We start from the raw sequence: 14,101 nt of genomic DNA on the forward strand, positions 1-14,101 counted from the left end.
CTGAGGCAGGAGAATCACTTGAACCTGGGAGGCAGAGGTTGCAGTGAGCTGAGACCGTGCCACTGCATGCCAGCCTGGGCAACAGACTGAGACTCCATCTCAAAAACAAATACACACACACACACACACACACACACACACACATAATAAAAAGAGGTGCATGTTCAAGTGATCATAAAGATAGTGTTTTGATTTGTAAATTTCACCCTAATGAGAGCAGTCAAGTACCTTAGCAGTATCATCGCCCTCTACTGTCAGCAGTGGGACATGGGGAAGGTCCTCCATCTCTGCCAGCCCACTAGGCTTCATCTTCACAAACAATTAGCGGCAGAAAATGAACATTACAGTAACAAATTGACACTAAAAACTGTGAGAACCACGTTTAACTTTTCCCCATTTTTCATACCTTTCATACTGCTGCATCTAATAGCCTAAAATTATGGTGTCTCTTGTCCTCCAAGAGTTATGGTTCTCTTAAATCAAAATCTTTCATAAATTTAAACACATTACATAAGATGCTACTGTCAATATCTGAAACTCACTTTGGCATCACATGAACGATTTCCAGTGCCAGAGTACACGTTACCAAAGACATATAGATATGATTAAAGGGAAGATTTTAATGTATACTTTCACGTTACTAAGGATCACATTACATACATTTTAACACTTTGGTGCAAATCTCACTTTAAATCCAGATTGAGAACAACAACAAAAAAACAATAAAATAAAACAAAAACCTTTCCTTTCAGAGGTGCTGGTTTAGTCTCCACAGGGTAACTGCCTAGAGTACATGCAGGGATGCAGCTTAAAGGATCTAGAAAGGGTATTGCTGAGGTGGTAGCTTCTCACCCAACTCACTCAAGGGAAAGTCACAAGAGGGCTTGAGTGCTATTGGCCATCTGTTCCTGCCATTGTTCATTTTACTCCAAAATCAAAAGAGCAAAGCTAAAATGTTTGCTGGATGTTCACTTTTAATTGTTACTAGTTTCTGGCTGGTCCTGTATTTCTCCTGCCCTCCTCTAGTGAATGACCAGATAGTTTAATAATGAGAGTCAAATCACAATGGGCAGTGAATTGCCCTCTCCCCACCTCGGTCAGGGCACAAAGCTTTGGGAACCGCAACCCCCTGCTCAATGATGACAGCACAGGCGTAGATCACTCACATGAGCACAGATGGGTCACTGCTCTGCCGGCTCAGATGGTAGGAAAGGGCGACCAAGAGGCCACAGAAGGCTGAAAACAGTGCCGGGATGTGTTGCATGCTCCATGGTTCCTAAAGAAAAGACGTCAGTTAGCCAAGTCATTTCACAGCTGCGTGAATAGCAGGATCTCTATCAAACATTTAGAAACATCCCCAAGTCCAGCTGGATGGATGAGTTATTCCTGTGATCATTCCTGCCCATGGACATATAAGCATCTAGTAGGAAGACAAAAAACTCACCCTGTTGGTTTATAAACATTGATTTTGATAAGGGATTGGGGGGTGCGGGGAGATTTGACTAATTGTACATACTTATAAGAATAAAACTAAATCTTTCCTGAAATTAAGCTTAGGATTTTTTATAGAATATAATATTTAACATGTGTCACTCTTCTGAATTCAATATAATAATAACAATTATAACAATTGTATTTCTCAATATTTATTAATTGATGGTCTAAATGGCATAAGAAGGATAAGAATGGCATAAGAGATTAAACAGACTAACGAACTGAAAAATTGATAAAGATTAAAGATAGTCAACTGAAAGATTTCCAGTGCCAGAGTACACCTTACCAAAGACTTAAAGATATGATTAAAGGGAAGATTGTAATGTACATGTTCACATTACTAAGGATTACATTAAATACATTTTGACACTTTGGTGCAAATCTTACTTTAAATGGCATAAATGAAGAAAGAGCAAAGTTATTTGAAAAGAGACAGGCACTTCAGGTTTAATTTGATAGAAGCACAGATGTCAGTTATCAACACATTGTACTCAGCCTGGCAGAGCAAAACTTGGGAAATACATGTTACCAGCCCAAGCAGCGTGGTGGCCTGGGACTCCAGCTCTCCTTCCACACACAACTGCTGCTCCCACCAACACAAACATGTCTCTCACATGCCAAGAAGAAAATGTCTACATATTAACCTTCTCAGTCACCATCAATGGAATCACTGATCCCTTCCGAAAGCTGAATTTAGTCAAGAAATTAAATACTTTTCTCTCAAAATTTGTTTTTTTTTAAAGATGGGTCATCAACTGGGCTTACAATGAAATCTACAAATGAATGAGTCAAGTGTGCTTAGCAGTTATCCTCTAACTGCTAAGATAGTCTGGAAAAGCAAATGATACACTGGATAGAGCAAGTGATTTTATTTTTGCACACTTCATTTTCCTAGAAATGAAAATTAAAACATATTTCTTTTTCTTTTTCGTTTTTTTTTTTGAGACAGAGTCTCTCTCTGTCACCCAGGCTGGAATGTAGTGGCATGATCTCAGCTCACTGCAACCTCCGCCTCCTGGGATCAAGTGACTCTCCTGCCTCAGTCTCCCGAGTAGCTGGGACTACAGGTGCATGCCACCATGTCTGGCTAATTTTTTGTATATTTAGTAGAGATGGGGTTTACCGTGTTAGCCAGGATGGTCTCTATCTCCTCACCTCATAATCTGCTCACCTTGGTCTTCCAAAGTGCTGGGACTACAGGTGTGAGCCACTGTACCTGGCCAAAATGTATTTCTTTTATCTTCCCCCTTGTGGAAGTCTAAACACCAGAGAGCAGTACCTGGAAAGTAAATTGCAGGGAGCTGACTCTCGCTGAGGCTGTTGAGCTGCAGGGCTACAAAGTTAGAAAGTAAGACTCACTGCCTCCAGATGCATCTCCACACAGCTCCCTACACTGAGATGCCCCGCATGCCTCTCAGATCAGCTTCCCCAAGGGCCGGGTGCAGTGCCTTTTCCAGTACCCTAAGGTACCATGGCTGCATTCATTATTTTTCTGATTCTGTGCAGATGTCTTCCCCACCAATTGTGTTGAAAAGCTCAAATCCAGTGATGAAGCATCCTCCATGAACCTCTTCTCCCTTTGGAGTTTTCATCAGCAATATCTTCCCTTCCAGTAACCAAGAAGGAGGTGTACTTCCTCCTTCCTGAGCCCAACCCTCCCCTCACACTAGGATGTCCTATTCTCTTTTTATTGGTCCCCTCTGCCCTGCCTATAAAAATGCTTAAGTTGCGGATATCTTTTTTTTTTTTTTTTTTTTGAGATAGTGTCTCTCTCTCTCACCAGGCTGGAGTGCAGTGGTGTGATATCAGCTCACTGCAACCTCCTCCTCCTCCTGGGTTCAAGTGATTCTCCTGCCTCAGCCTCCCAAGTAGCTGGGACTAGGGATGCATGCCACCACACCCAGCTAATATTTGTATTTTTAGTAGAGACGAGCTTTCACCATGCTGGTCAGGCTCGTCTCAAACACCTGACCTCAGGTGATCTGCCCGTCTTGGCTCCCAAAGTTCTGGGATTACAGGCATAAGCAACCATGCCCAGCCAGTTGCTGACATCTTTAACAAATAAAGATAAAGTCCTCCTTCCCCTTGACCCAGTTGCCCTCAAAAGCTACTATACTCTCCTAGTCTGTTTGGGCTGATAGAATATCATAGACTGGGTGCCTTATAAACCACAGAAATTTATTTCTCACAGTTCTAGGGGCTGAAAGCCCAAGGTCAAAGTGCAGGAATGAGAAGGTTTGCTGTCTGCGGAGGCCCTGCTTCCTAATTCCTAGATGGTGTTTTTTTGCTGTGCTCTTAGGTGGTAGAAGATGCAGGACAGCACTCTAGGGCCTCTTTTACCAGAACACTAATCCGATTCATGAGGACTCCTCCCTCAGTACCTGTAATCACCTCACAAAGCCCTCACCTTCAATACCATTATATTGGGGATTAAGGCACAATCCCCTTCAAGATGCTACTAGCACCACCATTCCTGAAGCAGCATCTCATATGTGTGCCCATCCCCCGTGACACCTTAGGCACCTCTCACTGACTTCCCATTACACACTGGACTCTCCAACAAGGGGCAGCCTTGTGTGTTTCTTGCCCCGCTACCTGGCACAAATGTTAGCACATTGACATATCTTTGCAAGAATGACTACAAGGTTTTCACTTTCATAATGACTCATGTGGACAAGAATTTTCAGCAAGAAAAGAAAATAAAGGAATTGAGCCGCTTTCATCAAATGTGGATCAGGCAGTGAAATGCTGAGGAAGTGATGAGATTATCAGAGGAAAGGCAAGCTCTTGACTATGTTGACTATGTGCTTCTTATTATTCCTTCAAATAGTACCCCCAGTAACAGGAAAGTTATTCTGAAACTTGAGTTTTACGCTTTCCTAAGAGTCCATGCAACAAGCATCCATTCATCCCTACGTACAATGTGCCAGGTACCCACAAGCATAACCATAAACAGGACAGACAGCTTCTTGGGAAGGAAAGACACATAACTGCAGTCAGGGTATGACAGGTGAGGGGAAAATGAGCTGCTCACGGAGCATACGAGGGGCCACAGATCAGGAAGCAGAGGCTTACATGAGTCAAGGGAATGGCATTTAAGTGGATCCCTGCACACCAAGAAATACAAAACATGGTCCTTCCGATACATGGACTTCTGGAAGGGCAGTGCAGGGCAGATAGGGCTGGCTTTTCCATCCTCACATTGACTCCACCCTGCTCTGTCCATCCACCTAGGGCTTCTATTATTTCATTTCATACTTGACTGTTACACAATAAACACAAAACATTTTCCAAAGGAGAAGAACCTGCTAACTTCGATTTCTTGTAATTGATTCCTCTGCACTTACCAGTGCTGGGTATTTAATTCACGATTTTGTGAAGGTGCAGCATTTTCTCTCACATGTAGCCCATACACATGCACACCCTGGAAGAAATTCCTCTGAGGAATGAGTAACTAAGACCAGAGAAATAATTCTCATGGCATGGAACAGAGAAAAGGTCATGGGAACAAATGTTGGCAGAAGTTGGTTCCAGCTCACCCATTGCTGAAATAAATTTTTCCATTGAAGGCATTTAATTTCTCAGTGGTTCAGCTTCCTATTCTGTAAAAAGGGAACTTTCTTAATGAGATTTAAAACAGCCTCACCACCTGCAAAGCTGAAAGTAAGTGTTATTTTTTATTAATTGGAAAAGAAAGGGTATCCATGATGGATGGTCTTTGTTGACAATAAATGAAGTCCATGCTCTAAATATATTTTGATAATTGAGTTTACCTACTTTTATTCCCCCAATACTCTGCCTAAATCTCCTCTCATTTTCTCTCTACTTCAATATTTAATCAAACATTTCCAACAAAAACACCAAGGACAGCTGTTACACTCCTTCTGTTTTCTGTCCTGTATTAGAAGTCTGTATTCATTCTTCCATTATATATGATTCTTTTTAAGCATAACCAATAGGTTGCAGGTAAATTGTTGAATAGGAGTAAATGGCAAGGTGGCCACAGGGGCAGAAAGAAGGATGTATATGTCCTTCAACAATAAAAAGCAAAGTGATGCCTGCAGGAACACTTACTCTTCCAAAAAAAAGATGGGGCCGGATGTGGTGGCCCACACCTGTAATCCCAGCACTTTGGAAGGCTGAGGCGGGCAGATCATGAAGTCAAGAGATCGAGACCATCCTGGCCAACATGGTGAAACCCTGTCTCTATTAAAAACACAAAAATTAGCTGAGCGTAGTGGTGCGCACCTGTAGTCCCAGTTACTCGGGAGGCTGAGGCAGGAGAATTGCTTGAACCCAGGAGGTGGAGGTTGCAGTGAGCCAAGATCATGCCATTGCACTCCAGCCTAGTGATAAGACTGAGACTCCGTGAAAAAAAAAGAAAAAAGAAAAGAAAAGGATGAGATAGAAGGTGTTAAGGAGTCCCTATTCCAGGTGCTAATTTTCATGTTTTCTTGCCCAACCTCAGACTTCCACACAACTCTTTCTCAGAAAAAAACTGACCTTCCCTGAGTTTTGACACATGGTCACAAATTAAACTACCTGGATCTTCTGAAGCTCTCTCATGGAAACACCCTCAATCTCCAAGTTCTTAACTGTTTACTTTTTCAACTGATACAAATGTATACATACACACACACATGCACACACACACACACACACACACCCCTCAAATTGGAGATTGATTTCTCAAGGAAACAAGGACAAGAAAGATTACCTGATTATCAACATCACAGGTTATCCCTTCATGTGCAGACTGCCATTTGTCAAAACCACAGCAACTTCAAGAAAGACTACTTTAGAGTTGGAAAGAACCTCATAACTGAGCTAGTCTCACCTTCTCAAGTTATTGATCAAGCAAGGAGGCAGGAAGAAAGAGACTGCCCAAGGTGGTAAGACCAGTACGAGCCTCCACAGCCCTGAATGTAATGTTCCACGTACCCTACCACCTTAAATGTGTACATAGCTAACTATGCAAAATATGTAGATATCTCACCCTTTTCATTTTAAAAAGTATTAGGATGTTTTAATGATCACCGTATCTTACAAGTTCCCTGCTTTATAGGCTGTTTCATTCATTTATGCATCCATCCATACAACAGTGTTTGGATATCTACCGAGGTATCTACCTATTTGAGTGCTTGTTGAAACACATGTAGAGCAATGCCTCAGAGGAAGAAGTGATCAATTTTATTGGCCACAGGCTCAGAGGCAGCTTCATGGAGAACCAAGTACTGGAGCTGGGTTGTAAAAGATGACTAGTAATGAGCTGGAGGGAGGACATTCCCAGTCATAGAAGGGTGCAACGCTTCACCAGCTGCATAAACTTGCTGTCAAGCATGGGCTTGGTTATGCTGCAGGATGAGAATGGCCAGGTGTCATTCTGAAGGTAGGACTTATAGAACATGCAGAAGAATTATCGGAATAGATAACAGAATTGGAAAGAGCTAATCTTAGAGAAAATACACTTAAAGGAAATCTTTATCTTTTATCATCCTATAATTTTCTGTACTGGAAGAGAGGTGGTCAGTGACCCTGAAAGCCAAACAAAAGGAGATAGGCTTCAGCATCAGTAATAGAATCTGACTACAATTGAAAGAAGAAGTTCCTGACATTAATGATTAAATACTGAAATTACCATTAGGGAAACAGTAGCCTTTCCTTTGCTCAAATTATTTTTAAATGGGACAGATATCTGTTTTGGAGAGTTAAGATATAAGCTTGCCTAAAAGAGAAGGAAGAAAGAGAAACCTGAAAAACACTTTTATTCTTACATTTTTATTGAATGGGAATATAGTACTATTTTAACGGCTCCACAGTTTTACACACACACACACACACACACACACACACACACTCCATGCAACTAATAAACACACTGAATATAAGAAGGAACTACGTTTAATTCTTTTAAGAAGTCAGATTTGGGTGAGGAGGAGATCAAAACAAATGACCTTTGCTGCATTTCTGTGTCCCTCTCTCCTTAAAATCCTGATGAGTCCCCCAGCTGTCTGGTTGTTAATTCCTCCCACAGGGCCCAGGCCATGTGCCCTGACCAGGTTCTTCAGACAGGTCTGCCCTGACCACAGAAGACACCTGGAAAGGACCACACTGAGATTGATTTGAGGGTAGGGGAAGGTTTCAGCAGCATCAGGGGCATCTAGAGCCAAATATCTCAAAGGAGTTGAATTTGTCAAGTCAGAGATAAATAAGAAAAAGAAAATACAATTGAGGATGTTTTTATTTTAATGTTTATTTGGAGGTAGAGAAAGAAATACTGACATTTGAGGAAAAAGAGACCAACTGAGGGATTTTGGAGAAAAATTATCAAGTACACTGTGCATTGTATCTGGAAGACTGCTCAGGGCTCAGACAGCTTCGTTCCTACAAAGAGGAGAAGAAAGGAAGAAGGAAGTCCTGGCTGGCGTTTCTACTGAGTTTTTAATATAAACTTTCATTTTTGAAACGTGTAGGTATTAGTCTCAAAGTTTGTTTTGTATGTATTATCTATTTATTATATACACATGGACACACAAATACATACATGTACATATACATAAAAATAAAGATTTTGGAAAGAGATAAAGTTTTAAATGGTCTATCGCCCACAGATAATGAAGCATTTATCATGTGACAGTCTGCTTCAAAATTAACATCTCTAATTGCTCTGAGATGCATCTCATGGGCCTCAAAATCGGGAATGATAATGATTGATGAATGCTGGTTTCATAAATCTCCCACAGGTTTTCAAATATTTTTATGAGGCAGAAATAAAACTGTCTAATAGCCCTGCAATTCTGTGGTAGATTTCACATTCATTTGGGAATTACCTTTTGAGAATGGATAGGGCAGTTCGGCTTTGTACAAAAGCACACTCTGAACACAGTCTGAATTCCAGCATTTTTTTTCTTAGAAATTTTATCTCTTATGTTGGAATTTATGGGACAGACTAACTGGGGGTTTGGTTATAAAGTGAGTATCAACAGGCCAGACTCTCACTTTGCTATGCCTTTCATATCACATTTAAATACTTTATTTTTCAAGAAACTGATTTTTTTATCGCATTAAACATAGGGGCATTTTTTAGATTGAGGTTTTTATACATCCTAAAATAAGAACTAGATTGTACCACTTTGACTCCGTATAAATCCTATTTCTAGGTCTATTTTTGACATGAATACCATCTTTAAGTAAAAGGAGAGCTGGGCCATAAAGTTCGTGAAATTTAGTAACGAAAGATGTGTCACCCAGCTCCTTGAACTGTGCTCTCTCTTCTTCATACATGGCCTGCAGAGTATGGTCCAACTAGGCTCTGGCATCTCCCAATCCCTAGAGTGCACCCCTCTAGCAGCTCTTGTCTGTATTCCTCATGGATTTTGAACACCCTGGGAAGGGCTCCCCCAATGCCTTGCATTGACCCTAACTTATAGGTCACTATGTGTCTTATAAATAAATGAACAATTATGCTAACACGTATGGCAAGTCAGACTTCGCTATCTGCTAAAAGTAGATTCTTCTTGTTTCATACTGTTTCTTCATTTTGGTGAAAAACATATGTTTATGAATCAAGACAATATTTCATTTTTAGAGATAGGCACTGAAGAAAAATGAGATTGTTAGCTGGCAAGACAGAATAACGGGTCCCATGTATCCTAGTCAATCTATATCTACATGGATAAATATGTAGAGATGCACACACACACACACAGAGAAATATGTGTACTTCAGGGAAAAGATTAACATTTACTTTCCTTCTCATTGCCCTTTTGCAAGTTATCTGTAATTACTCAATCCAAGATTTTTTATAGCATACATTTTATGTGACAGACTTGAGACTACACTAATAGGACATAAAAAAGAAACATATATAAACCACAGTCTATGACTTCAAGGAGCCATGAAAAGTGTGTACAAGCAACAAGAGCCACAGCAACCGTTCCCATGCACTTGGCAGTGACTACCTGACTGGCCACTTAACATTCACCACCAGGCCAGGCATGGTGGCTCATGCCTGTAATCCCAGCACTTTGGGAGGCCAAAGCAGGTGGATCAGGAGATCAGGAGTTCAAGACCAGCCTGATCAGCATGGTGAAACTCCGTCTTTACTAAAAATACAAAAATTAGCCTGGTGTTGTGGTGCACACCTGTAATCCCAGCTACTTAGGAGGTTGAGGCAGAAGAATCAGTTGAACCTGGTAGGCAGAGGTTGAAGTGAGCCAAGATCGTGCCACTGCACTTTAGCCTGGGTGACAGAGTGACTCTGTTTCAAAAAAAAGAAAAGAAAAACAAAACATTCACTACTATACATAGTTTTTTAAACACCTTGAAGGTAAAAGTATTGCCTATTTTACACATGAGGAAACAGAGGCTTTTACTTCACTAGTTATCCTGGTAAGTATCTATATTTTTCACATAGAATTGGTTACACAGAGAAGAAAACAAGGATTGGGTGAACATCAATAGGATAATGTGCTCAGGATTCTGGAAGAGAGAAGATAAACTTTGGCTTGTGTCACTGAAACAAGTTTTGTCTTTCATCATTACCAGGGTCACAACAGCTCAAACTCTGGGTCCAGAATGCTACCCTCTCCTACCCTCTCCTCTCTGTATCCCTCATTCCTCATCAGTCGCTACATTTCCTGGATTGGACCCTGGCATGCTCTCTGGGCTTACTACCAAAACCCAAGTCCAAATCTTACTTCACTCAACAATTGCAATTCCATTTTGAACAACTTCTGAGCTATCAACATTCTTCCTGCTTTTTCCCCAAAGCAGTGTCAGCTGACACTGTCAAGCTTGAGGATCATAATAATCCAGCAGTAACTGGTTTTGAGGGTCAATTCTACTTTTTAGCTGACCAGGAAGGGAGGCAAGACAGAAAGCAAGAGCTGCCTATCTGAGATCCATTTCCCCTTCTTCCTCAGTAGCAGATATTTCCTCACAATTTGTTCAGACAGCTAAAAGATTTATTAATCCTAGTCTCTTGCAGCTAGAAATGATGCAATTCTAGCCCTAAAATATAATGTGAAGTCTGATAAAAGTAAAAGTGAGTTAAAACTTAGGTTTTACTTTCAAATTTATTGCTATTAACATTATTAGGATTGTGTTTACAGTCATCATAACCATCAACTATTTATGCTAATAATAGTTATCATTGCTGTTAGTTTTCTATTGCCATGTAACAAATTACCACAAATTTAGTGGCTTAAAATAACACAAATATATGATCTCACAGTTTCCTAGGTAGGGTGCCTGAGCAGGGTGCAGCTGGGTCCTTTGTCCAGGGTCTCACTAGACTGAAATGTCAGTGTTGGCTGGACCTCTGATCTTATCTGACACTCGAGGTCCTCTTCCATGCTCACTGGTAGTGAGCAGAGCTCAGTTCCCTCTGGCTGTGGGACTGCAGTCCCTGTTTCCTGGATGGCTGTCCACTGCGACCTCTTCTAGCTCCTAAAGGCCACCCCCTGGTCTCTGCCATATGGCTACCTCCATGAGCAGTTACTACCCGGACTGTTTACTTCTTCCAGGCCCATAAGGGAGGGTCTCTACTGCTTTTTCTGTCCCTGACTTCCGGATCCCCAGGGCTCTTCTGATTAGTTCAGACCCACTCAGACAGAATAATCTCCCTTTTAAGTTAAATTTTAATTTGAGTTAAAGTTACCTGATTAGGGGCCATAACTACATCTGCAAAATCCTTTCGACTTTGCCAGATAATGTAAGCTAATCACAGGAGTAATATCCCATCCCTTTCACAGGTCCTGCCCACACTCAAGGGAAGGAAATTGTACAAGGAATGTAAGCAGGAGGTAGACATCTTCAGGCCATCTTAGAATTCAGCCTCCCACACCACTTAACAGGACCCTTCAGCCAGGCACTTTATAGACATTATTGATTTAATTTTATTTGCTTCATACAACATCCACATGCAGGGTAGGTATTACTAATCCATTTTACAATGGAAAAAACAATGTGAATTAGTCATGTACCCTTAGGCAAATAAGCATTCTGTGTTTCAAATTCACCACTGGAAAACAGGAATGTTGATATCTTCCTTATCTGTTACATGGAGATATAGTAAGGAGCAAATGAGAAGACACTTGGGAAGTTATTTTGTAGATTAAAGTACCATTGATCTGTAAGGTATCTTATATGCTGTGAATTGTTTTTTCAATGAGACAAATATATTTACACTTCAAGTGTGGGAGTCAGGACGGCACAAAAGGAAGATTGAGAAGACACAGAGCTGAGATCTGGGATGTGTGATGTGGAGTAAATTACTTCATCTCTCTTTGGATATTCATTTCCTCATTTTAAATAACAAAATGAATAAACTGGCCTAGGAGGCATCTAAGGTCCACTTCAGCATTAAATAATATCTTAAACTATGAGTTTTACATTTACAATTAGATTTTAAATCCTGACTGTCTGTAAAGTACCATGATTTTAGGCTGCAATCCTATAGGGCCCAGAAGAAATATGAGAAAAGCTCTCCCACAAGCAGCTGTTAATGATATGTGGGAAATATTAAATTATAATAATGTGCTTCAACCTCTGGATCCTCTTGCCATCAATAAAAAAGAATCTCTTTGTAAAGGATAATAAAAAATAGAAATCATAGTTTATCCAGATACAGAAAGCCCAGTTAATTAACTACTGAGCTATTTCTCCAAGGAGCAAATATTTCGGTTGTTTCTGTATATCACTGTCAAATACTACTTAAGTCAATGAGGGAGTCCATTTATATGTTACTTGATACCAACTTGGATGAGTCAAAGAGAATATGAAATTAAAAGAGGAATCAAATGTTCTTTCCCTAATTAATATTCCAGAGGACAAAATTAACTCATGGTCTTGCAATCTGCTTCTGCCAAGTGATAATAATAAAAATTAAGGAAATAAATATATATATATCATGACCCATATAGAAAAACATATCTCTAGCAAGGCAGCTGACATGCTGAAATGGTTCACAAGGATCCATCAATCCATCACGACGCACTAGAGATGAAAGGAAAAAAAATCAATTCCAGCAATGCAAAGAGTAAGCATAAAAGGTATAAGCAAAAGCATTGTTAAACAAGAAGTAGAATCACAGCTCTGGGTAAGTGGGAGTTAGACTGAAGATGGGCGAGCTTTTCTTGTTTCCTAAGGACCCTCTTGACAATTTACTAACCACATTCATTCATTTCACAGCATTTAATAGGTACTGCATCTTAAAGCAGAGAGTCAATCTGAGACCATTAGAAAACTCAGGACTTACAAATGAGAAGGGACAAATTCAAATTGCTCTATTTTTTTTACCAAAAACTGTTTCAAAATATAGTTAGAACATTCAGGTTTTGTTATAACATGCTATACTATTTATTTATTGTAAGTGATCTTCGTTCTATGCTGAGCAAGGGAAGTCAATACCTCCCTGAGATGAAATAAACCTTACCAAAGTACCCCAGTTCCAATTGGCCAAAAGCCTGTTTCAACACCTAAGTAAACCCCAGAGTCCTTGAAGTGTTAATTTCCACCACAGAGTTAATGGCGTGCTTTCAAAATGGAATCTATTTATTCTGATCCAACAATTACTTACACCTAAAACAAGCCATAAACTGAATAGAAAATAGAAATAAAAGTCTCAGCCCAGGATAGAGAAAATAGAATTTATCTCTTGGGCCACCTCTGATCAGTTGGCACTGGCTGACTGTAATATTTCTCAGGCAGCCCGAGGTACTATGAAGTCAGTTAGAAAAAAAGTGCTGTGATCAATTAGCAATGTCTAATATAAAAATGGAGCCACATTTGGGGAGGTGAAGGAATGCCAGTACCTGACCAGAAACAAGGTAAAAATCCAAAATACTCTAATTTTTTGAATACCAGATTCTTCAGTAGTTTCTAAAACTCTTTAAGAATTTTGTAAGAAAAAGTTGTGTAACAGTCCATGAATGCACATTACTTTTGATAGTATCTGAACTGAAAATTATGGGTGTTCAGCATTTGTAAAATGCATGTTAAGTTCCTGAGGAGAAAGGACTGTATTTTCCTCCTCCCATATCTCTACAGGACCTGGCAGAGCTGTTGCTAAACAAATAAGTATGTGTTGACTATCACAGAATATGAACTTTTCAGCTTCTGCATTAGTTACAGAAAGCTCGCATGTTCCCATTTCCATCAATCAAAGAGAATGATATTTACATCAGATGCTGTTTGCTCTTCAGGATTGCCGAAGTGTGGGGTCCCAGACAAAATATCATCGAACACCAGGAACTAGATCTCCCTCTCCCTGGAGCTTATTAAGTGTCCAATAAAATATTCAAAAAGAGAAAAGCCTGAACCAACATTGGGAACCAGAGCAAGTTACCTGTGCATAAGTCATAGACCCTGAGGAATTTATGCCAGACCTTACATTATAGATGGGCCTAGACTGAAAGAAGATTGTAAGGTCTAACTCCAATTCCCTCTCTCCATTTCAAAGACAGTAGTGTACTGAGGAAGTAAATAGGAAAAGACCCCTGCTAATATCACCTAAATGAGAGGCAGAAGGGCTGGAAGTGAGTGTAGACCAAGGGGTTAGCAGACATTTTACCACTTGGCCTTGCATGTCTGTGGATGGGCAGTC

At 40.3% G+C, this 14,101-nt stretch overlaps 1 protein-coding gene across 4 annotated transcripts in view; it reads right to left on the reverse strand.

Annotated features, from left to right (window-relative positions):
- PCNX2 (pecanex 2) overlaps nucleotides 1-14,101 on the reverse strand; it is a 308,138-nt gene that overhangs the window by 194,318 nt on the left and 99,719 nt on the right. For all 4 annotated transcript variants that reach the window (XM_064383610.1, XM_064383609.1, XM_064383611.1 and 1 more), the window contains exon 16: nucleotides 1,167-1,276. In XM_064383610.1, coding sequence (XP_064239680.1) covers nucleotides 1,167-1,276 — 110 coding nt within the window. The remainder of the gene's footprint in view (nucleotides 1-1,166; nucleotides 1,277-14,101) is intronic.

This window comes from Aotus nancymaae, unplaced genomic scaffold (genome assembly GCF_030222135.1).
Source record: "Aotus nancymaae isolate 86718 unplaced genomic scaffold, 86718_ANA_hifiasm-v0.15.2.pri h1tg000032l_0, whole genome shotgun sequence".
In the NCBI taxonomy this organism is placed as follows: domain Eukaryota; kingdom Metazoa; phylum Chordata; class Mammalia; order Primates; family Aotidae; genus Aotus; species Aotus nancymaae.